The sequence below is a fragment of the Prinia subflava genome, chromosome 2 (genome assembly GCF_021018805.1).
Source record: "Prinia subflava isolate CZ2003 ecotype Zambia chromosome 2, Cam_Psub_1.2, whole genome shotgun sequence".
In the NCBI taxonomy this organism is placed as follows: Eukaryota; Metazoa; Chordata; class Aves; order Passeriformes; family Cisticolidae; genus Prinia; species Prinia subflava.
Window position 1 is genome coordinate 91,966,952 of NC_086248.1, and position 26,392 is coordinate 91,993,343.

Below are 26,392 nucleotides of genomic sequence, written 5' to 3' on the forward strand. Positions count from 1 at the left end.
CGGCGCGGCGCGCTCCCCGCTGGCCAATGAGGGCGCGCGGCGCGCTTGGCGGGCCGGTCGTTTGGCGGGAGCTGGCGCGCTGTGCTCCGACTGTGTCCCTGTGGCCATGCTGTGCCGAGCGCTGCTCCGCCGCGCCGCCGCCGCGCCCGCCCGTGAGTACCGCGCCTTGCCCCGAGTACCGCGCCTTCACCCTCCGGCACCGCGCCTCCCTGCACGCTCCCCCGTCCCCATCCATCCCCGGCCGCCCCGCGGCTCCTGGCGCCCAAGCCTGTGGTGTCTGAGGCGCTTACGATCCGTCTTTCCCATTATAGGTCGGTCCTCAGCGCTTCCCCTGCAGCACCTCTTGGAGAGCTACCAGTGCAGCCAAGAAGATGACCACCTGTCTTACGGGGAAACTGGAATGCCGGTCCCTCCTTTCGGCTGCACCTTTTCTACAGGTAAAGTCACCTCCTGAAAGTCTTTTTGTGGGGCCAGGGGATGGGCTCTGTTCCGAGCAGTTTCTTGTTTTAAAGTGAGCTGGTAGCAGTGTGCTTGCTCCTACACGTGATAAACGTTGGAGCGTGGTGCACCGAGATATACTGATGGAATGTATCGCCTCAAAGAAGCAACTGCAAAACATTTGTTTTAATGCCTCTTTGTTTCGTCTGTGTCTGTTTCAAGGTATGTCTTCTTGGTGACAGTGTGAGGCTACATAGGTGAAAAACTGGGCTTTGCTCAAAATATATAAAAGTTCTAATAGGGTGGAGAACAATAGGTGGAAATCAGAGGTGGATGGATGCCACCAGACAGTTACACACAACATTTCCCCATGATGGGGGAAAGGAGTAAGCAACGAAGCTCCTGGATCTTTAGGGCAAAACTTTTTCATTCATTGTACTCTAGTATTAGCATGAGATTTTACATTTCCTTGGCTTCCTGGTTTTCCAAGTCAGATTGTGGAAAATGCTAGAGACTGTAGATAATACGTACTCTAGATACAAAAAACTGTAACTAGAAAACTATTATAGCTGGGGAAAGAGGCATTATCTCAAAAGTTGCTCCTGGAGCCATTTGATTGCCCATGTATAGTCATTCCGGGATGGAACATCTAAAAAAAGTGCTTGCCAATATTTCTGTATTTTAACACTTAGGTTGCTATGTAAATGCTGTTTATTTCACAGCTTTATGTTTGTTGCATTCCCTATTTAAAGGATCTGTGGCTTTTCATAAAGAGCACAGATGTGATTATGTATTAGCTATATAATATAATACGTTTCAATTTCTTTTCAGCCCCAAATTTGGAGCATGTCCTGGCAGTTGCAAATGAAGAAGGGTTTGTTAGACTGTATGACACTGAAGCACAGACCACCAGCAAGCTCATCTTTAAAGGTAAATGTTGTGTAGAAAGTGATCTTCATGTGATGTGACAAGTATGGGATTTGCTGGAATCAAAGAGAGCTTTTTGCAAGGACTTTATTCCTTCCACATACTTTGCTGAGTCTTCTTTACAAAGCCACAGCATGAATGTGCCCTTAAAACAGCAGTACTAGATGAATTGTTCTGTGTTGTCTTTCATGCCTGTTGCAATCTGTTGACAAGATTTCTGATTTCAGTGTCTGATGTCATTTAGTCTTCTGCAAAATACCATGCTGCAATGCACTGAACTAATCTTGGCTTTTGTTTTCTTGTTAGAATGGCAGGCTCACTCAAATGCTGTATTTGACCTTGCCTGGGTGCCAGGGGAACACAGGATCGTAAGTAGTCTTTTGGCATTTTTTTTTAATGCTTTGGCAACTGTGTACAGAAAATGACTAAAACTTTTTCTTTTTCCCTCTGAAGGTCACTGCTTCAGGAGATCAGACTGCCAAGGTGTGGGATGTGAGAGCTGGCGAGCTTCTTGGCATATGCAAAGGTCACCAGTGTAGCCTCAAGTCAGTTGCTTTTTCTAGATTTGAGAAAGGTAAATGCTGATATTCCCTGTTGTCTGGTTTTTTCCTTCTTTCCCCCTGACAAAGTACTTAAAGGGCTAAAAAAGGGCTTTGGAAACTGACAGGTACAAATAGCACAGGCCTGAGCAGTGACCCAGCCAGGAAAGCAAAACTGTCTTGCTGGATCTTGATGGTGTCCTGATGCTAAAATCTGCACATTTCTGATTCTGGGCAAAGATAAGATGGGATATCTGCCTCTGTACCCAAGTGTGTGTATATGCTGGTTTCCATGACCTGGTTTCTCTAGTGGGAGTAAGAAAAGAATAGTAAAGAGTAAGAGAACAAGTCAAAAAGTGTGGCAAAACACTGGCCTGAGTTTTATATTTCCAGGACTGGCATCCCAAGTGTTGGGACAGAAAAGCCAGAGGTACATTGATGGCACTGTACTGTATTCAGTTAATTAAATTAATGCTTTTGGAAGCTAATAACACTTTTTTTTTTCTCTCAGCTGTTTTCTGTACTGGAGGGAGAGATGGAAACATCATGGTTTGGGATACCAGGTGCAACAAGAAAGGTAAATAAACTCTCAGAAGTTTAAAAAAACTTGGTATCTCATGTAAAAGGATTGCTCAGATGGACTTGTTGGACTGACACTTTTGGTTACAATATAGGCAGCAGAGGATTCTCAGATAACTGTTCTGCTTTAGGTACTGTAAGAGGATGGAATAGGTATCTCTGCTGTGTATAATACATTCTCCACTTTGCAGCAGTCCCAGATTGTAGGAATTCCAAGCCCAGAAAATTCACAAAATCTTGCGCTTGGAAGCCCAAATACAAAAAAAGAGCACAGGGTTCAACCTGAGACCTTGGAAAAAGCTTCCAAGTTTAGAGACCATAAGTAAAAATGTGAGTTTATAGTTTAGATAGAAACACATTAAGCTAAGCAGTGGAAAGTTTTAGAGTTTAAGATATAGAAGTAGTTATAAAGGTAATATAAAGTTTTAAGGTGTAGTACTGTAAGTTTTTGTGTCATTGGATGACTGGTCAAGAGAGTCTGCACTGCAGCAGAGATGTACAAAACAAATTAGTTAGGGATTGGTGTGAAAATAAAAACATTCTTTGTGGCAGTGGTTTAACGGCTGATTAACTTTTAAAAGACCTTGTAACTTGTGATCTTGTGACCACTGACTGTGAACTTTCAGTGTATGGTGAAGACGTTCTCACCCTTTGGTGCGACTACAACAATAAATAATGTTTTAAAACGTCTTGAAGTAGTCATGTCTCTTCCAAAGTCCCAACACCAGATTTGCATCATCAAACCACAGGCTGGTTTGATAATTCCCTGCTTGTAGGTGAGGAGGTTGTATAGAATGCATCCGTGTTAGGGCAGTGCAAAAGCAGATGAGATGGGAGAGATTGCTTAGGTCAGAACTGCCCAGAGGAGTGAAAAAAGCAGGAAAGGCTCCTGCCAGAGTAGGAATGAAAGCAGAAAGTGTAGAAAAAAGAGCTTATGAGTAGAAATGAAGGCAGAAAGTGTAGAAAAAAGAGCTTATGAGTGCTGGTACCAACTGAATATATTGTGGGAACACCTACTACAAATACGGTGTGAGCTCATTCTGCTCCTCTTTCTATTTCCTGGAGCTGTTCCTTCTCCAGCTCCTTCCCCTTACGCCTTTTCCCAGTTCCCTGCTCTGCCACAGCAGTTTCTTTGCCTGAATATGTCTCTTCCATCTGACCCAGGTTCCCTGGCTTTTCAAACAGGCAAGTGAAGGAAAAGACTGACTCCACGTGACTGAAGTGGAAGGTGTAGGAAAAAAAAAAAGTAGAAAAGTTGCATTCCTCTAGTAAGGTAGTACATTTCATGAAGTAACAGACAAAAGGCTAAACAGAAAATGATAAAATAGAGTGGAAAAGCACTGGAAATCTTCCACTGAGTGTAGTTCTGTTTGGGATAAGGTGGGTTGAATGCTCCAGACCAGCAGGCATGTGAAAAACAGACCAAGGGGTAACAATTTCCAAAGTCAGCCTGCCTAGATTAGTTTGAGTTTTGTTGCCCATGCTACACTGACCTCTGTAGTTTTTTTGCACTGTGTCCTTCTTGCTGGTTTTGTATGTAAGTAATTTTTGTTTTCATAGTACAGTAATGATTTTAAAGGTTAACTTAAGCCACCTTTTAGGACCAACCCCAAGCTGATGCCTGTTTTATGAAAGTGATAGCAAAATTACATGCAAACTACTAATTGAGATGTCTTTGATTTCCTTCAGATGGCTTTTACAGGCAAGTGAATCAAATCAGTGGGGCACACAATGTGGTTGACAAGCAGACTCCTTCCAAACTGAAGAAGAAGAGGCAGAACCTGAGAGGACTTGCTCCCCTGGTGGTGGGTATCTGGGCAGCAAACAAAATACCTCTTCTGGGGACAGTGTTATTCACAGAATTCTCCCTAAGTAAATATAGTGAGAAATATGTGGCTTGTATGTGGTAAATGCTTCCATTTATCTTTGCAGAGATAGGTTTTTTTGTCATGGTCATTTGCTATGGCTAATTTTAGACATTGTTTAGTTGCCTAACAACGTATGTGGCATAAAAGCCAACTTTGGGCAAATGCTTTGTGAAAATACCTCTCTCTTCTTTTCCCAGAGAGGAAAGAAGTGGCCAGCATTCCCCTTTTGAGGGGGGAGATATGGAGAGTTGTAAATTTTTTCTGTCTTTTTTTCACCCCCCGTAGACCTGATCATTTTTAATATCTTAAACCTTGTGATGAAGGCAGCTCTCTTATCTGTGACCTGAAAGGTGTAATCTCAAATTGCTGCCCAAACACTTATTTCTCAATGGCAATTTCACTGCTGGGAGTGTTCAAAGGATGTTGTGTCCTAAATGAATTTGGTGTTTCTAGGTTCTCCTGCCCGGCTAGGAGGAAGTTTTGCCTGCATTCACATGGCCTTGAACCAAGCCAGCAGCATTTTGCCGACCTTAAAAGAAAATAAAATTCTATTTTCTTCTCTGTTTAAGGATTTCCAGCAGAGTGTTACTGTGGTGCTGCTTCAGGACGAGCATACTCTTATCTCTGCAGGAGCTGTTGATGGGTAAGGAGGGAGCATGCCTGTTTTCCTGTCTATTCTGTGTGCTCAGTGGCATAAAAAGATTGGGAGATTTTCTCTTTAAGGTCACTCAGTGGCCAACAAGGCCAGAGCTACTGCTAGGTGGAATCAACAGCTATGCTGTCAGCTTGCATTGGCTTTACTTCCTTACTGGAGATTGCAGTACAGGACAAACTCTGGTATGTGGTAAATGCTCATTTTAGTGTCTTAGCTATGGGGCAGAATGAGAGCAATTCTTCTTTCTCTCTCTCTCTCTCTCTCTCTCTCTCTCTAGTCTCATGGACCTATGAGACCACACATAGACAGTCTATTGTTAAATTGTTAGACAGCCTTTTTGGATGTGAGTGGGTGGTCAGGCCTGGATATGTGTAGGAGTGCTTGAGAAAATGTTGCTTTGAGTTACAAAAAATGCATTCTCTTAGGTGCCAGATCCCTTGCAGCATCTTGGAGCTTGAGCAAACTTTCTTATTGGTTAGCGTGGAAATGACCCTCTTGGACTCGATTCCCAGCAGCTTCCATGTGGTCAGAGCCTTTCTGAGGCAGATAGGATTGACTCTCCTGCCTATGGTTCATGACAGAAACTTGCTCCCAAAGAGCAAGTAAAAAAATTGGAAGATTTAATTTTTAAAACTACAAACTAAAACTACTTGTCAGAAGTATAAAGGCATCCATGTATTTCCTTTCACTAGCTGAAGGAAGTTGGCTTCCAGTCTCTTGTTCCGTCTTGTGTTAGCTACAGAAGGCAGTGCTGTCTCCTCACCCATGGCCAGCAGAGCAATTGTTTGGCTTTCAGCATGGCTCTGCTCTGCTCCTGCTCAGCTGTTGTCTCCTTAGCACTGGATACTCCTCAGTCATGAAAAACCTGACTTCCTGTGCTCTTAAAAGGTTTTATCAGCATGGAAAGGGAGATTTGGAAGCTGAAGACACTCATGCTTTTCTATTCCAGTGTGATCAAAGTGTGGGACCTGCGCAGGAACTACGCCGCCTTCCGTCAGGACCCGCTGCCCGTCAGGTCTTTCTGCTACCCTGGAACCAGCACTCGCAAGCTTGGTGAGGCACTGGATGTGGGATTGTTAGAGGGCAGAGTGAATTTAAGAAGTAATGTCAGTGACATTTCTTATCCTTGTAGCCAACTGTTGATCAGACTGGCAAGCTCTGCAGGGTATTTTGATTGCCAATACCAAATTTTCAAGTTGGAGAGTGAACAGGCCTGACTCTTATATCATGGCACCAATGATAAAAACTTGCAGAAGCTTCAGCAGTGCATTTTCATAAACAGAGCTGATGAACAGTAGAGCTCTTGATGAGGAATTCAGCTAGACATTTTGATACATGAGTAAAATTGAGATTGAACTTTCTTTGCATTGTATCTTGCAAAAACAACAGACTGGACTGGGTTATTATATTGTCACCTCTTGAAACTGTTATCAAAAACGACAGCACGCTTGTTCATGCTCCTCTGTCTTCTTTGTACCTTTAATGCCTTACAATGCTCTAGTGCAACACAGTATTTCCTGATGATTTGTCTGATCAACATGGTAATGGTCAGTGTCAGTCCCAGGAACATGGGGGAAATCCTCAGGGAGGTAGCTGTAAAATAATTTGCCTGCAGGGAAAGATTTTTCTTGAACCTGAATCACTAGCAAATCAGAGAGTGGCTTGTTCCATCAAAGCATGAAGGTTTCTCTATTTTTGATCTCTGCTTCAACAATTGGTTGTTCCTGTTATCTATTTGAAAATATCTAATAAATCACTTGTCTATTCTGAACGTTCAATTCCTTCCTGAACACCACCCTGAATCTTCATGAGCAAATGTAGATGTTATTCTAGAAACATTTCTTCAGCAAGTGCTCTGTCAAACATAGAAGCTTCACCATGACAATCTCACACGTTACAGATCCTTTCCAAATTCCCTTCTGTGGGCATTTCATTGAGAATGTCTCTTTTCCAATTTTTTTTTCTGATGAGGAACTTCTCTCTTTCTCTGTAGGATATTCTAGCCTGGTTTTGGATTCCACTGGTGCTAATCTGTTTGCAAACTGCACTGATGACAGTATCTACATGTTCAATATGACAAGTTTAAGGACCACTCCAGGTAAGCATGGTATCTGTGGAAATACCTGCAAGAAGAATAGATGTTACAGGGCTAGAAAGGCAAGTTTGTCCCTCTGACACAGAGAGACAGGGACCGGGTTCAACACTTGAAGGAAATGTATTCCATGCTCTTATCTCTAAAGCTGTGCAGGAGAGATCCACATTTTGTGTTAAGCCATCCACATAAAATTAATAGCAGACATTGGTTCACCCAGACAGAGACCAATGGTAGTTTGTGTGCTAGCTCTACTTATCCAGTGAGGAATGGCTACTGTCCAGCCTGAAGCAAGTTTGAATCTTCTGCTTACTAGCAGTCACTGATTTGTCAGTCTTTTAGATAGGAATCCACTGAAAGTGATCACCTGATAACTTCAGATCTTTTAAGGTGTCTTTGTAATTTCTGGAAGGAAGGATCCCCAGCATATTGAGGTGCTTCAGCCTTTCAGATTCCTTCAGCTCTGCATCTGTGACCTTTACAAGCACAAGACGGCCCTGAGCCTTTGGTGCACGAAACTGCTTTGCCATAGGCCAGTGGCAAAACTTGTTAGATGCATTCCAGCCAGACACATCACTTATTTTCCACTGCCTTTTCTCAGTCTCTCAGTTGCCTGACATTAAATGAACAATGTGTCCTTCTGTCTGCTCTCAGGAAGGCAGTCTGGTGGGTGGGAATGCTTCCAGAGAGGAGAAGTGCTGTGAGTAGTAAACGTTAACAGCTCAGTTATTGAGGTGAACCCCGGATGCCACGGCTGGCTGCTCTGTGGGAGGGCCTGTCCCCTCACAGGAGCCGGCTCTGCCAGCGCGCCCCTCGGCCTCCTCACGGAGCCCTTTCCAGGCGGGCAGTGCTCCCTCAGCCTCCTCACGGAGCCCTTTCCAGGCGGGCAGTGCTCCCTCAGCCTCCTCACGGAGCCCTTTCCAGGCGGGCAGTGCTCCCTCAGCCTCCTCACGGAGCCCTTGCCAGGCGGGCAGTGCTCCCTCAGCCTCCTCACGGAGCCCTTGCCAGGCGGGCAGTGCTCCCTCAGCCTCCTCACGGAGCCCTTGCCAGGCGGGCAGTGCTCCCTCAGCCTCCTCACGGAGCCCTTGCCAGGCGGGCAGTGCTCCCTCAGCCTCCTCACGGAGCCCTTGCCAGGCGGGCAGTGCTCCCTCAGCCTCCTCACGGAGCCCTTGCCAGGCGGGCAGTGCTCCCTCAGCCTCCTCACGGAGCCCTTGCCAGGCGGGCAGTGCTCCCTCAGCCTCCTCACGGAGCCCTTGCCAGGCGGGCAGTGCTCCCTCAGCCTCCTCACGGAGCCCTTGCCAGGCGGGCAGTGCTCCCTCAGCCTCCTCACAGAGCCCTTGCCTCTGAGCAGCCCAGGCGGGCAGTGCTCCCTCAGCCTCCTCACGGAGCCCTTGTCTCTGTGAGGGCAGTCCCCGTGGCTCCGGCTGGATGGAGCTCCTGCAGCTCCCGCAGAGGGCAGCGCCTGCCCGCCCTTGTGCCGCCCTCACCGCGGCTGCAGCTGCTCTTACCAGCACTGAGGCGGCCTTGGCTTGCCGGGAAATCCTGCTGTGACAGCCCTTGCTGCCTGCTTTAGGAAGGGATTCGCTGTCCGGTGGCCACTGCACCGGGAGAGCTGCGGGCAAAAAAATCAAAGGGTATTTTGGGGTCTTGCAACACTTCAGAGGCCACCGAAGGCAGCCACATGTCCTCTTGGTCTGTGGGATGTTTCCTTTGCGAGAGCCGCTGCTAAAACAGGGCTGGAGGAGAGGGTGCCAGCCCAGCCTGGGGCTGCCCTGGGAACCTCGAGCTTTGTGCCCCATGAGAGGACAGGACACTGCGGCCAGCCACTCCTGGGCCACACTGGGCTCTCCTCCGGCTGAAGGCCGCTGTGGTAGGGGCATGTCAGCCATATGTCAAGGCTTCAGAAAACACTACTAAGAGCATGACTGACAAAATGCAAGTTTTATTGACAAAGCTGCTGGCAGCAGGAGGAAGGAGCAGCTGGTGCCTTTATTGCCACCTGTGTGGAAGAAGGCTCTGGCTGTGGGACTGCCCTTGTCGATGGAACAGGAGTGGTGATGGCAGCTGAGGGAGGAAGGGACAGGGAACCTGAACCGTAGTGGAGCACCCCAGGTGAGGGCTGAGCCTGCTTGTGATATGGGTCAAGCTAGAGCTTTAATGAAACTGCCATTGGTTTGTTTGGGAAGCCTGAAGGGCTTCAGCTGAATAATAAAAACTTCCTGCTGCCAGAGCCCCAGAGCAAGGGAGCAGTGCAACCACTTTCTCCAAAGGATATGTGGCTAGGCAGGAAAAGCCTGTAAGATCAGCCCTCCTTGCACAGCTGACTGCAGGGCTATGCATTGAGTGGGGCTTTTACTTATTTTTTAAATTTATTTTCTCTTCACAGTGGCTGTTTTCAGTGGACACCAGAATTCAACTTTCTACATCAAATCCAGCACCAGCCCAGATGACCAGTTCCTGGTCAGTGGCTCGAGTGACTGCAATGCCTACATCTGGAAGGTGAGGCAATGGGGGGAGACCAAGCATGCAGCCTGGAGCTGCTTCTGCTTTTCATGTTCACACAGAACACTCCTTGCTTCCCAATCCTACCCAAATCAGTGTGGGGCTAGCTCCTGGCGTGTTGTGCCTGCAGTGTGTATGTTGCTGTCAAGGCTTCGTGTAATTGTTTAATGTAAAACAGAGCTAACCTCCTGCCATCAGTACATTTCTCATCACTGCTGCTTATTGCAAATTGCTGTTCTTAATCTGGTTTTAATGGGCATTAAAATCCTCTTTCAGTCCTGTTGATTCAGGCAGCTATGACAAGTAGACAGACAGTTCTTGGTTCATATTTAGCAATGGAGCACATTAGCAGAAACCTAAATGTTTAATTGTGTTAAAGGCCACTCTTTCCCTCCACCTCTCCCTTGTCCAGCTCCTGCTTCAGACACAGCTTTTTCTCATGCTTAATTTCCAGTAGTTAAAGCCTTTGTATTATAGCAAGGGCTCAGCCAGGGCCTTCAGCAAAATTCCAAAGCACTGTCTGACAGCTGAGGGGCTTTGTCACTTAACATCTTGCAGTGACATGCAGGAAATGCAAATGTCACCAAGACAGTAGCAGGCACCTCAGAGTAAAGCATGCTTCAAGTTCTGTTCATCAAGTTCCTCATATGGGAGCAGAGTAGGCTTCCTGAAGTAGAATAGACCACAGGTGGCTGCCTATTTCAGATTTGGGATAATTTTTAGGGAATGATTACTTGTGTATCTGTTTCACAACAAGTTTAAAAGTAAAACACAAACCTCTCAGAGGAGAGGGTCAGCCTGCTGAGGTTGTGGTTTGAGCACGTAGCCCCTTTAATTTGGAGGACACTTGGAAGCCGCTGGGTTGCTGACTCAGTGAAGGCAGGAGTGTGGTAGCAGGACTGTTGTGCCATGTGGAATTTTAACCTTCCTCGTGTTCTGTGCAAATTCAGCAAAAATGCCTTTGCAAACTTGAGGTGCACATTCTACATTCATGTGTTCTGATGCTTTCTTGGAACACAGACTGGGACTCAGCTGAGAGTATTCAAGGATGTCATTATATCTAAAATTTAAGCATTTGAGCACATTTAAAATGCATTCATGTACAGAAGGCTTCTGTTGCTATCACATATGAGTGACAGATCGTATTCCATATTTATAAAATAAATCATCAGGTGATTACTTTTATTTTAATACCACAGTCATACTAGAAAGTGAGAGTTCCAATTCATTTGTCCCTTTCAAGATCTATCCTATTGAGAGGCTTCTTAATTTAAATATTGACAGATTTGACTCTGAAACATGTATCTTTTCATGGCTTGAGGACTTACTATGCTGTGAAAAAACATGGTTAGATATTGCACGAGTAGTTATTAGGTAATGTTGTAATGGCCTTAATGAAGAGCTCTGTCTGTATCTAGAGGAATAAAATGCAGAGGAAGACCTTTTCCACTTAGATAATTTCTTAGAGAAACTTTTGCAGCAGTGCTAAGTTTGTGTTTGGATGAGAAACACTGGATAGAAGTTATGGCTGACAAGGATGCTGTTTCAGTCTGTTTTCATATATAAGTCACTTCCAGGCAATGAACACTTCCTTTATTGTGTTTGGTTTGTTTTTTTTTTAATTAGAAGTTCATCAATTAGTGAACTCTCACTCTTGAACAACCATAAGATTATACAAGCTGAAAAGCAGAGAGGTATTTCTCCATGAAGATGGTACCTTCCTGGTAATAACAAAATACCCTTTGTAGACTTGTGCTTGCATTGTTCTTTCAATGCTTTGATGTGGATCACTCCTAGGAAACCATATCAAGATGTGCTTTGGTGTGTCCCAGCCCGGAATGGACGTGCTTCTGTGTCATATGGTGCATAAACCATAGACACCATTTTATGCTGCATCTTGAAAATGGATGTAACAGCTGTTTCCAGGGAGGACAGTAACTAAAAAAAAGTCTCATTTCCTAGGTTTCTCTTTTTAACCTTTCCACAATAGGCCTCACTTCCCCTACAATATCCTGTCAATTCAGGCACAAAAAGCAGCCTGTGCTGTGGCTAATCCTGACTTAACCTGCACAGACTGGCTGACAGCCTTCTGCCAAACACAGTGGACACAGCCATAACTCTGCACTCTTCTTCACTTCACAGTAACAAAAATTGGGCATAGTTGATTTCATTTACACTACTATAGTGTAAAATCACCCTGTCCTAGAAGGAGTAATTCCCTTCCCCTGCTTTTCTTCAGCAGTCAGTGGCTACTGGACCACTGTTTTGGCTGCTATGAGTGTATAATAGTAAAACTGCTGTTAACTGTAAGTGAAGGTGTTCTCTGCACCAAGATGTCCTGTTTATTCCCTAAATAGGGATTTCGTTTCCATGGCATTGCATGTTTTGGCAGTGAAGGGAATGCTCTGACCAAGGCATTTAGTGGATATTTAGTCAAGTGATTGCCTCTATCATGCCAGGGGTTAAAATGAGTCCTGTTAAAATAAACCTGTTTGTATCAAAACAGCTTAAGTTCTAAAGCTGCAGTTCTGCGGGCTGTTGTAGATGATCTACAAAAGAAAAATATTTGTAAATCAGAAGCCTTCTCCAAAGTCTTGAATTTTCCTTTAAAACCTATATGTAATGTCTACTCCTTTTCCCAGACAGTACAGGATCTGTTCATTCTCTTAGTCATTTATGCAAATCTCCTTGATAAATCTTCCTTCTAATGTCACATCAGTGATGGTGACTCACAGCTCCAGAATGGATTGCCTGCTGAAAGCAAACAAAACTTGGATAGAATCTGTGTGTGTTCTTGTGTGTGTGTTTTCTTCTGTGGGCCACTTAATGCTGGCTTCAGCTCTGTCTGTCACTTACAGGAGCTGGAGTCAAAGATAAGCAGCAATACTGTAGAGCAGGAGAAAGATTTTTATGAAGAGTGTGAGAGAAATTGAGATCAGTTGAATGAATATGAGTGATTTAGAGAGCTTTCCTATATGTTCTTTAGAGGGTCTGAGGTCCAGCTGATTGGTTGGAGAAGGAGCAGGCACTTGGCAGTTGCAGAAATGCCAGTTCTGAAGCCAGTGAAGGTTCATCTATGGAATTTTGTTGGCAGTAGTTTCATTTTTTTAATAAAGCATTGACCTGCGATTGGGACATTGGTAAAATGGCAACAGAATATATTTGCCTAACCTCATTCAACATATGAGCCTCCCAACATTTAAGCATCTTACCTAGAGCAGGTAGAGGTACATAAAATGCCTGTGTCATGCTTTGGGCTGTCAACTCTGGAAGCAGAATTCCTGTGTGTAGCAGGAATTGAAGGAGTGTTTCCAGGAACTGCTGCTTAGGACTTCCTCAGTTGTTGCCTCACGATGACAGGCTGAGAGTACTGGATTTATGCATTTCATACAGGAAAGATGGGAAGTATCCACATGCTTCACAGGTGGGATATGGGGTTTTTCTTGGAGATGTATATCAGGCTATGTGCCTTCTGACTGTTTGCTTGGTTTTTTTGTGGAATTTCAAGGTTTCTGAGCCCAGCCTTCCTCCACGGATACTCGCTGGTCACTCTCAGGAAGTTACCTCCATTGCTTGGTGTCCTTCAGACTTCACTAAGGTTTGTCTTCTGCAAAGTGGGCTTTACTGTGAAACAATAGATGTGATGGGACGACATCTGCTTTTCAAAATGGCAGCAGCATTTGTTGTTTTGGCAGGAAATTTTTAGTCAATCTGTTCTAAAGTGTTAATTTAGGGGACGGTAATCCAAGCTTGTCATATTAGCACAATTATCAGAACCATTTTATTATTTTCAGATAATTTAGGCTAATTGAGAAGTCCTAAGAAATTGCAAGTCAGTTAAGACCTCTCCTGATGACAGCTTGATACTACCTATAGAGGCAAGACAATGAAATAATTTAATCAGGGCTTTCATAAGCCAAAGGCTTGTTTTGTTGTTTCATACTCACATCTTCCTTTCCCTCTGACCATTGATACATCTACCAGTCTTGCACAGAGTGGCAAGAAGTTTTGAGTGCCCTTTAAAAAACATGGACTCTTTCTATTGTGACCTCTTTTCAAAATCTAACCTGTTTTTATGACAAAAAGAGCCTCCAGTGAAACTGAGTCAGTACTTGTGCACCAGGTATCACTAAAAGGAAAACAACCAAAGTAGGAAGTTGGTTCAAATGTTTGGCCTAGCTCAAAACTAGAAATAACCCTGAAAAATCCTGAACAGTGTCCTAATGATAGCCAGAGTTTCTTGCACCCCACAATGTTAAAGAAGTCAGCTTCTTTCCCTAGCTTGCGTTGCAGCACCAGGGCTTCACAAAACCATTACAGTGTAGGAGGGTGGGAGTCCTGCAGGGAAACATCAGGAATTGTTCTAGTTGTGTGAGATGCACAGTATGAGAACTGGCATTTCAGATGAAATCTGTGATACAGAGGTAGCCCAGCATCCTGGTCATGATGTGTTGGAGATGCAGACCAATTCAGCCTTTAAAATTGTTACTGACACAGGGAAGAAACAATCAGCCATTGTTCAGATCCCAAAGCGTGAGGAAAAGTGGAAAATACGGAGCTAAGACAGGTCAGGAAGCTGCTTGGTGTGATTTAAGAAGCAAGGTTGCTTTCAGGAGGGACAGCATTGGTGTGACAAAGGCTGGAGTAGAGACACTTTCCCCATTCAGATTGCTAGGAACTCTCACCACAGCATTTCCTTTTTCTTTCTACCGATTCCCTGTGGAGTCACCAGCTAATCTGCCTAAAGATAGCCATAAAATGTGGGCTAGATGGGTGCTGCTCCTTTGGTCGGGATTCTGGAGATCTTTTTGGAGCACGTGATGCTGCGGCCAGGCTCTAGAGCTGTGTTCCTGCTGGAGTTGAGTTCTCTGCCAGACATCTGACTCTGCAGAGATAGCAAAGCTCATGCAACAACCATCCAATGTCACCTTCTCGGTGTGCTGCAAATGTTTATCCCCAAGCAGATGTCCTCAGCAACCGAGGCAGATTAAGATGCAGGTGCAAAAAGGATCGTGGCTACTTTTGTCTACTGAGGGGTTGAAATCTCAAAATGTGCCATGACCTGAGCAGACCAGTGTCTCTTACACAACCACGCAAAGCAATTGGTTGGTGGTGACTGGGATTTCTATAGCAAAAAGACATGGATGCAGCACCCTTGCCTGCTTCAAAACAAGCCCTGCTGCCTGGTGCAGCACTGAACCAGAGGTGGGTTATTTTCGCTATGTAATGGTCAGTCTTGTACCCCTTCAGCCAAGCTTCACCATCATTCATATTGGTGTGGTGTGTTGGACGTAGCTGTTGCAGTTCACTCAGCCAGTGATCCATAGGATGTGCCCTGGTTACTCTAACACACGAATTTGTGCTTAGATTGCCACATGCTCTGATGACAACACTGTGAGGATTTGGCGCTTACAACGTCGTCCTGAGGAAGAGAAATCAGTGTCCAGAAAAGCCAACTTGGTGGGCTGGGTCACTCAGAAGAAACCACAAGAGCAACGTGGAGCAGGTAAGGCCCCTGAGCTATCTTGCTCTGCAACACAGCTGCTGAATTTTGTCTGTTCTCTGTACCAACAAGTCTTTGGCTTGTCTTATTAGCCTTCTGAGCTTCTTCTCATATTAGGCAATGACTCATATAGCCATACAAGCACTTCCACTTGTAAATACTTCTGCCATCAACAGGACAAGCTGCCTGAAGTGGCCTACAAGTATGGCAAAGTCTGTATGGCCAGACTGCAAAGCAAATAATTCATTGACACAGCTTGTTGGGCAGCCAGATCTTCAGTGAGTTTCAGCAGAGTTTGATAGTTGAACAGCCAAAGGAGATGCCACTGTAGCAGCAAGTCACTTTTTTTTTTTCTCCTATCAAATACTATCTGAGAGCAGTAAGATCATATGCCTTTCCAAGAGTTTAGTAGTTTACCCAGCAAAGAGCTGACAGCACATATAGAGCCTTGGAACTCTGACCTGTTTGCTTCTGCCCATAGTTGAACTGTGCACAGATTTATTCCTCAGGTACAATTATCATTATTGTCTCTCTTTCTCTAGCTTCAGTCAGAGGTACTGACCATTTACAGCCAAATGAAATGCTGTGTAGTGAAAGTACTTCAAACAAGCATGTGGACAATTGTGATGATTGTCATGTCCCAGAATAAATCATCTATTCATGTGTTAAGTCTAGTGAGCAAATGCAGTACCTTTCTACGACACCTGGGCACTCACACAAGTTATGCAGCATGCTCTGAGCTAGCAAGCAGATGTGGGCTCTGCAGAGAAGAGAGTCACTAAGCAGGTAGTACCCTAGACCAGAAGAAAGGAACCTTGATCATTAAATTACTTTGATTTGTCTGTAACCTGCAGTAGAGTAGGTGAAATGAGAAGTGACCTCCCCCCAGACTGAAGTAAGATGAGCTTCTCTATAGAGTAGCTCTGAAACTAAGAACACAATAGCTTCCCAGCAGCTGCTGCTGTGACTTCCTGCATTCCACCTATCTTTTCAAGCCACCCTCCAAATTAATTTTGTCTTGGCTAAGACACAGAAAGGCTGAAGGTCTCCAAATCCCACTAATGGGATAACAATATCTCTAACCTTTCGCCAGTGAGTAACAAGTCTAGCAGGAAGTTTGCAGGACAATAGGAGGGAGAGTGCCAGGTCCACTCCATAGCTGGTAATTGTTTTGTGTGTGCACACACTCTTCCTCAGAGAGAGCTCAAAAATACCTGTGTGTCCTAGTTTCAGAAAAATAGAAGTAAGCGTAGGTTTAGACCAAAAACGTGAGATATAAAGTATCTTTTACACTAAAACTTTACAAATTGGGTTTGGCAATAATACCACAAAAAAATGACTTATTTCTCCTTGCTCTTGCTGCATTAAAGTAACACAGGAGGGAAGAGGAAGTGCACAGACACTGCAAACACAACAGCAGGCTTCCTGCTGACCTTGGCTCTTGAACACAAAACATGCTGTTAGAATATAGGAGTTATCTGCAGAGACTAATTCAGAGCTGGCAAGCAGAGGACTATTCCAGACCTGCTGGGATGAATCTAGGTAGTTCCCCACCCATTTCTGACGAAAAAATTATGAGATTGAGGTTGTGTATTGATTGTTGACCTATATCATCAAGTGTAGCAACCAGAGTTTCCTTTTCTTTGGCAATTACTTTTGTGGTTTCCTTAAGTTGTACTACTTTCTCTGTGGTTTTGTGTAACCAAATTTCTGGAGCAGGCCTGGGCATGGACAATTTGTGATTCTGAAATCTGGAGATTGATAATACAACTCTAGAAGATTTATGGCAGAGAAGGAAGGAAACATCCAAAGTAACCTGCTTTGGTGTGATGCAGGTTGACTGCAGGTATTTGCAATATTGTACCATGTGCAGTGGCAGCATAAATGGAAACAGCTTGAAACTGGCTTGGTAGAAGCCTGAATACTCCGTGCAGTCTTAGAAAAATAAGCCTGATCTTCATATTCTTTATCTCAAATTTGTGTTTGCTTCTTGCCATGACACTCATCCTGCTCCCAGGATAACTCTTTCCATTATCCAGTGTGTCCACAGCATAACTTTCAGACTGGTTTGGGATTCAAAGTGCTCCTACCCAACTAGTCATGCAATATTTCTGCTGAATGAATTTGTAATGGTCATTATGGATCAAGAGTTGCTGAGCTTGCTACTTTCTTCCCCTCTAGGAGCTTAGATTTTTGAGTGCAACTAATTTCCCAGCTGAGTTATTATTGTCTTGTAAGTGCTCATTAAACCAAAGATTAGGAGAAGAAATCTTGGCAGTTATGTTCTCATAGCCCAGACTCAAGCAAGTCTTTATGAAGTAGCATATTTTATCAGGAAAGGAGTCTTTAACTCTGCTTTTTGTGTTCAAGTTTTTGTAGTGGGATCCTATTCAGTTTTGTTCGGATGCAGCAGTACTTGTATTTTCGATAGCAGTTAGATAATACAGTTAAAGGACCAGTAGAGGCTTAGTGTGGTGTATACCCAGGCCTGTAGGTGCTCACTCAACATGCTGTGTGTGAGACAGCCCAGCATTGTAAAGAAAATGGCAGGTTATTCACACTAGACTTCTCATTGCTCTAATAAGGTGCTTTAAAGTGCAGTGCTAGTGCTGAGAGTGGGGAGTTTGGATTAAACCCCTGGTATACACAAAAATTTTTGTGCCCTTGTGTTCAGCAAGGGAAGTGTAACTTAAGGCACCACCTGTTTAATTGTATCTCCATGAGTTAGGTGAATGAGAAAGTAGGCATCTTACAAAGCTACTAATGTGTTTCCTGTGGGAGGGGGTTAGAAATAAAAACATTTGAAAAAATGAAAATAACCCCCTCTAATATTGCTACATACCCAGATCTTTGCTAGGTATGAGTCCCACTGTTGTTGGTGAGGTCCTTAGGCCCCTGCCTATGACTGGTGTTTTCTGGGTGTTCAAAACTTCTCTTTTACAAGCAGGAGCATTTATATCTTGGCTAGTGAGCTCAAAAACCATTGTAAAATACCTGTTTGGGAATCATTTGCTGAGAGATTTTACTTCCTTTGGAAATTAAGTCCTTGTTCAGGAAGTGAAGAATTTCTCAAACTTCCCTGGGTGTGGTAAATAACCCATTCTAATACAGCACTGCAGAAAGTCCTCCAGCAAAAAGACAAGAGAATGAAAGCGTGTCCTTCACTAAAAAAAACTCTTTAAAATATGCAGTCAGTAACACCTGACTAGGAGCATTATTCATGTGGCAGGGCATCACAGTGTGAGGCTTCCTTGGTATTGTAATTAGCCTTGGGACCTGTTTGCAGTGCCTTTGTCCCTCAGCTCGGTTATGCAGCTGCTAAAGATGCAGGGCAGGTGGGGACCAGCCTTTTTGCCAGGCAGTTGTCTGGAATAGCAAAATGCAAAGCTCCATCAAGGCTAGATAGACTTGGAAGATTCAAGATTTGTTCTGGCCGTAGCTCATGTAAGAGCGTTCATTAGCAAAGGGATGGATGTCAGACATTACACAGATGTACTGCATTGTGCTTTAGCAGTGTGATGCAGGATTTTATAATGGATTCGTATCAGATAAACCAAAATCAGAGGGTTTTATACAACATCTTCGTTCAAAAGGGTGTATCTGACGCACGGGGTCAGCACTGATTCATCTCCTGGTTGCAAGGGGTGTTTTTAAAAAGACTGTCCTCAATTTGCTGCTCTGTGTTCCTCACCAGACTACTTCTTTCTCCTCTCTCAGGGCCAGCAGCCAGCCCACGGGGCGCTCCTGCCGAGGCCCTGGCAGCGGGCAGCGCGCGCACCTCCTCCCCGCGGCCCGCCGCCTGTGCTCCCGCCCACTCCGGAGACCTCCCGCTGTCCACCAGCACTCCCACAGTGCCTCCCAAAACCCCCACCGCCGCCTCCACCCCGGCCAAACCGCCCGGAGCCAGTCCCTGTGCCTCCCCCAAGCTCATCCCCGCCTCCAAAATGTCCATCAAACACTGGGTTACGAGGACTCCCGGCTCTTCTCCTCCACAAGTGGAGAAAAAGGCTCCTTCTCCCAGAAAAGCCCTGGCAGAAGTCATCCAAGTCACCCAGGGTCTCCTGGAAGCTGCTTGCCCTCCTCAAGTCCCACACTCACAGTTTGAAAAGCGTGCCAAAAGAAGGCTTGACTGCAGCAAGGAGGCTGATGCTGGGAAGAAGTGTCTGCAGGCCTGTAGCTGTGTGACTGAGCTGGACCATGCAGCTAAGAAATCCAAGCTGAATTTATGTCACTTGGTTCCAGACCAAAAAGCTTCTGATGAGGACTCTCTCAGCCTGGCTGACTTGTGTAAAGACCATGAAGGCTCCAGCCACAGCCCAAAAGAGCCTTCCCTTTCTGGAGGCCGTATTAATCCATTAGGCATTCAAACTTCCCCCCATCTTTTCAGATCTCCACGTGGGAAAGACACTGAGGTAGTAGATAAAGAGAACAGCTCTCCTGAAAGAAAAAATTGGTTGTCTGCTCTGGGAGAGAAGCTACGGACTGGCAGACCTGGCAGCCAGAGCACGTCACACAGCCCCCTATCACCCTGCAGCCCTGGTGCCAAGAGACAAGAGTCTGCGGCAGTGGCCACTTCGCCGAAAACTGTAAGTAGGGCAGCCAACAACATTGTCATGAAATAAGTTATCCCTAGCTGCCACTCTCCCCTTGTTTGTTCTCTCCTGCTCAGACAAAGAATTATCTGATCCCTTTGACTATGGACAAAAGGGATGATTTCTGGCCTAATAAGCCAGATACATGAATGCCGTTATCTGCTAATCCCCTCCACACAGGAACTAAATTTTTATGATGTGTCCTTCATTTTCAAGGGACTTAAGGCACACTGGAGCTCAGAGAGCCTTGCAGCTCCCAGCTGGAGGTTTGAAGGATGTAGCTGTCTTCTTAAATACAGCTCTACTCTGAGAGGCACAATAATGCCAACAGCTTTCCTGGCAGAGCTCCTGTTCATGTGTTCACCAGCACATCTGCCTGTTTATGTTACTGGAAAGCCACTTAACCATTGGAAGAAAGCTAAATTCTCTTGCAGCTCAGGTGGCAAAAGAATTTGTTACCTGTGTTAAAACTATAAAGGCATTAAATAATGCCTTCAGATCCTTCAATGGAAAACTAGAAGAAAACAAGAAATGTTTTCTTCTAGTGCAAGAGTGAGAGGGCATCATCCTACTTTTGGTGTACAGCCTGGTACAGAGCTCATCCCAGGATCTGAAATTAAAGTCAAGCTTATAAAGCAGCTAAAAATGTTGGCATGAGGCTTAATTAGGGAATTACATTTTTTATAACAAACCAAACTTGACTTGTCTCTGAAACTGGATCCCCAAATCCTCCAGTGTCTTTGACTGAGTCTTATTTGAGGTGATTTGGTGAATTTTCAGTCATCAGATTTTAGTTGTACTCTTGAATATCTGGTGCTAAAAGTTGCTGCCATCACTGAGGCTTATCTCATTTCTTACGTGATTTCATCCCTTCCAACACTTCTATCAGATACAACCTGGGTAAACCACCAGTCCTGAAGTTATTCATAGCAGCTGGACACTTGATGTTGTGGTTGTACAAAGAAATCTTGGTTATAGGAAACCTATAACTACCTGTGACTCCTTGTGGTTTGTGCTCTACATGTTTAAACACAAGACAGAGAGATTTGTTCTCGAGTGAGATTACTGTGGAACAATTACCTTTCCTGCCCAGTGTGCTCTGGTTCTGATTTTGGGATGCTCCTGTGTTGTTCTCACAGCCTGAGGAGATGCTAGGAATACCCAACAGCATTCACTGAATTTGCTGTATCTTGGAAATTTGCAGCTCTCTTATCTGCTGTAGGGAAGCTGGAGCTGGAGTGTGTTTCTCGTGGCAGTAGGACAGCCCTAGGATTTAGACAGTGTTGCCCGTAGATTGTAAGCCTCTTATCTGTGAGACAGATTGCAGTAAAGAACCTTTCATGTACTCTCCTAGCTGGGAAACCCAGCAAACTGGAGCAATAACGGAGGGGAGACTTTGAGATTCCTGCAGCAGAAGAGCTGTTAACCCAAGGGTGTTTCACGTTGGTTTTGGTTTTATTTTCTTGCTAGGCTGCAGCCCCTTCAGTTTCCATGAGGAAGATCTGCACATACTTCCACAGAAAGCCCCAGAGTGACTGACACAGCGTGCGGCGGTTGCACCTGAAGGATGTTGACACTGAGGGATCAAGACCAGGCTTAACAGTGCCAACAACGATGCACCAGGATTACACAATCATTTGCCAGACCTTCATAGACTTGAGGTTTTAGTCTTCCTGTTTTTAAAGCTTTTAGCAGTTGAAGTGAGCTGAATGTGTCAAATCTACAGAATACTTACTCATGGTCTCTTTCTGACTTAGGGTATGTATTTTTTTATAAACAAAGGATTTTTTACATGGCAACTGTTCTAGTCCAAAGACAGCCACACCTCTGCTATGTATTGTTGACAGGCACATACAGTTTGTCAGTTTATGTTACTAATCTGCTGTTCAAAGTGCCTCTGCTCAAGAGTAGTGTGTCAATCATTACACCCTCCTGAAAAGTAAGTGTGGAATGTGGAATGTGTGTACAGAAATTTACTGGAGGTACATCTGAGCCTCTTCACACTGAATGGCATTTCTACAGTTATTCCTCTAGTACTGCAATGACTGCCTGCTTCCAGCAGGGAAGTTAACAATGTGTTAATTAAATCTAAAAACCTTTTAAATAGCCCACGTCCATCTGATGATGAGTGGTGTAAGAGATGAAGTATAATCAAGTACGTAATGCCTGTTCTCTCCTTGCCATCCCCTTTCTTCTCCCACCTTGGAAACTACTGTATTTATCTACTTAGCTGCCTCTTCAACCATCAGCACTGCAGCTCTTAAGACCAAAAGTTTAACACTTTTCTGAAATAAAATACTGGCAAGGTGTGTTTGAAGAATTATTTGGATCTGTCCTAAATAGGCATCCCGTAACAGCCCATTGCCAGTCAGCTCTTGCAGGTTCAGCCTGTAGCAAAGGCATTAGTAACTGCTTATAACATACCTACATAACAGTTTTATAATACAGTAGTTACAAAATAATACCATGTAAATTGTGGGAGAGACAACTGACATTTTAGAAAGCACTTGAGAGCATTTACATATTAATATTAAATTCTTTGCCACTGTAAGTTGTCCCTGATGCTGATAGAACAAGGTCACTGAAAGGAGATCGCTGTCCTGCTGTCCAATGACACTAATTCTTCAGCCATGCTTTCCTCAGGATCTTCTAGTAGAAATGGGATCTTCTAGTAGAAAAGGATCTCCTAGTAGAAGATCCCTATCTTAGTATGTTGGAGCATTACTCTCTTTTGTGGTGTAATAGTGACCATGAACTTCAAAACCAATCAAATCCTTTAAATCCCTATTGAGTGTTTCCACTGCAGAAGAACTGAGGTATGTGAAGGGGATATGATCCCCCTAACTTATGTTTTCTATCTTAAATTTGAACACCTACTTTACAGTAACATTGGAATGGTAGCTGGAAAGGATTAGAAGGAAATGTGCTGGTTTGTATTTCATGTGGTAGATTGTATTTTACAAGGAAATAAATTACTTGAGAGAAAATTACTTTTGTGAAAGGTCTGTTACAGCTACAAAGCAAAAGGAAATGTGTAGTGTGCTTTTTTTTGAAAAAGAACAGGAGTTACTATAATGTTGCATCTTCTAGCATTAGCTCTTGGGTACAAATAGGGGCCAGGACAACTTTCTCTTGTCTGCTGAATTACAGGCTATCATCCTATGAATGGTTCAGGCATATTTTTATAGTTCTTATTAAAAAAATGGATTTTTAAAAAGTGACTATCTGAATAGATCTAGTGTCCTAGACAAAACAGGAATATAAAAAATGCTAGTTTAATTTTAACCTACTTCTGGACATTGAAGTAGATGGAAGTAGTAGAAACATAACCTAAAATAAGTAGGTTTAGGATTTAATTCTGTCTTAATTTCAATTATTATAGCAACTTTGTGGGGTACAGCCTGCCTTGCTTCAACAAGATTCTCATGCAGGATTCTTCCATGCAGTTTATAAAAAAACATTGCAGAGTAAAGAGATATGAACCCTATTGGAGTACATGAGAGTCATCAGACACTTCAACAGTAGGATTGCGTGTTTCTTCACTCTTCCATGGTATTTTTCTCCTCCAGAAATGTTCTGCAGCCAAACCATTAAGTCCTGTATCTTGTAAATGTCTACCTAGAGATGATATACACTAATGGCTTACCACTTGGATGAATAATGTTCTGTGGGCATGTGAGATTTTCTTCTTTCAGACGATACTTATTTTGTGGAATAACTTGTTTTATGGACCACCAGGCTTTTTTTTTTCATCTGGTGAAGCTGGTGTTAATCAGGTTTAGAGTCTAGGAGAATTAACTGAAACACTTTTCTATGTCCAATTGCCTTGACCTTACTGTGATAAAATCAAAATTGCAAAAGCACAGAAAAATTGCTGATACAAAGTGTATGTCGGGTGGTTCAAGGTAACCAGTGCTGTCTTTACCTGAGAAGCTTGATAAAATAAGCATTCAGAGAACTGCTTTCAGTTGTTTCAGGCCAGCAAGCTATACCTCCAAATTTTCTTTCCTTCTAAAGGATTGTCTTGGTTTGGAAAGGCAGCTATCTCTCAGGGAAAACTGGAGTTTCCCTTGGAACGGAGAATGTAAAAACCCCCTCCCTCCAAATTATTACAATTTTGCAATTAGGAACTTTCAGGCAAAAATATGGGAATAGGAATAACAGTTGTTTACTAGGAATATTTAAAAAAATACAAATGCAGTAGTACAAAAAACCAAACAAGCAAACGAAGTCCTAAAAACCCCTGACAGAATCAGAGATACAACCTGACACCCTGTTGTCATTGTGTTGCAAGCAGTCCAAATAAGTCTTCCTGGAGTAACAGATGTTCTGTGAAGTAGAGATGATCTCCTAGAAAAAAAAAAAAAAGGGTCCGGTGCTGGCAAGATGGGTCCAGTCTTCCTCCAAGAATTCAGTGGAAAACCAGCTGATCTGGGAGTCCCCATTTTATCTGGGTAGGGAATGGTTGACTCCTCCCACTGGGTGGAGCATCTCCCAATGGAATGAGGTGATGTTATCAGTCATGTGAGAGGCCTTAAATGGCCCATTCACAGGTGATGTCCCTCAGAGGAGGATGGGTGGAGGAAGAGATAAGGAGGCCCTGCCTTATCTGGTGTTATCAGGTGTCCCATTAACAGAAGGCATCCACCCTCCTTCCCCCCTAGAGTTACAAGAGATAAAGAACAGTATCTCCAAACCGACTTCAACAGATGAAAATAAAATACACATTTTTGGTTACATTTTTCAACCCAAGACAAGGATTTACAGAAACTCTGACCTCCATGTTTTATAATCAAATTAAGCCTTTTAAGGTATTATTCCCAAATCCTATATATGTATGTAAATCTCACCTTAAGTATCTTACGGGTTTTTCCTGGCAGGTGATAGTGATTCCTGGTGTCTTGTCTCTGTCCTCAGTGTTTACCCTCTGACTGCCAAGTGGGATTTGGGACTGACCACAGCAGTCTCTGATGGTGCTATACCCAGCAGTTGCTGGTGCTGCTCTGTTGGAAGTTGTGCCTCTCCCTGCTCAGCTCCGAGCAGCCAACCAGTTTGGATTTAGGACAACTTGACAGCGACTGGGGCTAACCCTGCTGGGCAAAACTGAGCAGGCACTGCCAGGATCTGTACAGATGCACGGTCAGGAGGCCTGGGCAAGCATTTCTGCTGGGAACAATGCTCACTTAAAGCGTCCCTTGGGGAAGCTAACAGCCAGGAAAACCTAAAATGTAATTGCCTCAGTTCCCTGCCTCAGCAGATCATTATAGGCCAAAACCAAGGAGGGGACAGACGTGAGCGTGTGGGGACAACATTGCCACCAAGGGGACTGTGCCGTCAAACTACCTCTTCATGTGTAGAGTTGGCTTCTAGTAGAGTTCAACTTCTTGTTGGTCCGGGTGTGCTTGAGTCTTCCTCTGGCATGGTTGTTTCTGCAGCCACTGGATATGGCTGAAATCTCCAGTATGGTCCATCTTACCTTGGAGTGTCCACCTTGTAAGCTGACAACTGAGGTAACAGAAAAATGCACCATTGCGGCATTGAGAAATGTTCTAGTTGCTCTCTGCATGTGGTATATAATTTTTAAGAAGTTTTAGATGCTTTTCAGCCAGGGATTTGCCAAAAGCTTTTGGTAGCTGGGTATTCTAGGGTTTATGTGTAACTCTTTTTAAGAGGCTCCTCAAGGTCAGTTACTAAAAGTTTTTCATCACAAATATTTATTTGCCAGTAAATGGGAAACAGTGTTCATCTTCAGGTCCACTACAATCAAGTTTCATTCTTTCCCTCCTGAAGCTGACCTGAACAGTTTTCCAAGTGGGAATTATCACTCTGTTTCTCTGCACAGAACTCAGAACCCAATGGTTCACATTTTTGCCTCTCTCTGATTTATGTAGGGCCCAGACTACAATAAATAAAATACATTGTGCTACTATACAGGGTCCGTGTGTTGTCCTTCAGAGAACAGCTTTACCCATAACAAGCTGTTCTTCATCTGCACATCACAGAATGCTAAATACAATGCAAAGCATGGGTGGGGGGAAAGCAAATGTGAAAGAGTCCATATGTAGTTTCTTTTTAAATTACTTAAACATTTCATGTCAATTGTTTTATAGAATAATGTATAGTTAATATGAGGACAGCATGAACCCAGAAAGGAAAACAAAACTGCAGTCAAAGATAACCTTTACATTTTAAGCCTCAGTCCAAATTACATATTTTTCTAATCAGAATAACTAACTTTCCATCTTAATTTGCGCATTATGGAAAAATTCCAGGGACTAAATGTTCATCAGGAAGACACATTACTCCAGTGTTGTGCAGCTAGACAAAGGCTCAAAGATCAGAAAGCATTATGTATAATGAAGTCTGAATACCCCATCCTAATTTTTCAATGTAGTATTTTTAACTCTGCTGAATCTACAGCAGTTCTTATTTTTGAAGTTGTTCAATCTTGATTTAAATGCTTTGCATGATTACAGGTCCATTACAGTTGTACATAAATTATTCTAAAGTTGAGATACTGTGAAAAGACTGACTTTTTGAGTTTGTTTAGCTTTGTCTTTTGCCTGTTGCCTCAGGTTACTCATATTTTAGTCTGGGTTAAACATATTTGTACCACATTAGATCTTTTATCCGATTTGTAGAAAGCCCAAACATGAGACAACCACCTTTTGTTCCCATCTTTCATGAGTTACAGAGA

General features: G+C 43.8%; 1 protein-coding gene across 1 annotated transcript; it reads left to right on the top strand.

The window, feature by feature from the left end:
• The first annotated feature begins 57 nt into the window (after positions 1-57).
• Positions 58-22,702, top strand: DTL (denticleless E3 ubiquitin protein ligase homolog). The gene is made up of 15 exons (XM_063391909.1): positions 58-152; positions 312-437; positions 1,270-1,368; positions 1,672-1,733; positions 1,819-1,939; positions 2,416-2,481; positions 4,173-4,288; positions 4,921-4,994; positions 5,956-6,059; positions 7,000-7,104; positions 9,485-9,597; positions 13,109-13,198; positions 14,968-15,106; positions 18,821-19,689; positions 21,166-22,702. The coding sequence occupies exons 1-15, from the start codon at positions 107-109 to the stop codon at positions 21,232-21,234; spliced, it is 2,199 nt and encodes a 732-aa protein (XP_063247979.1). The 5' UTR covers positions 58-106; the 3' UTR covers positions 21,235-22,702.
• The last annotated feature ends 3,690 nt before the right edge of the window (positions 22,703-26,392 follow it).

Excerpts from the sequence above, each read along its gene's own strand:
- DTL (XM_063391909.1), top strand. The coding sequence starts at position 107 with ATGCTGTGCCGAGCGCTGCTCCGCCGCGCCGCCGCCGCGCCCGCCC. Across the intron at positions 7,105-9,484 it reads AAGTTTAAGGACCACTCCAG|TGGCTGTTTTCAGTGGACAC; the intron begins GTAAGCATGGTA and ends TTCTCTTCACAG. Across the intron at positions 19,690-21,165 it reads TGGCCACTTCGCCGAAAACT|GCTGCAGCCCCTTCAGTTTC; the intron begins GTAAGTAGGGCA and ends TTTTCTTGCTAG.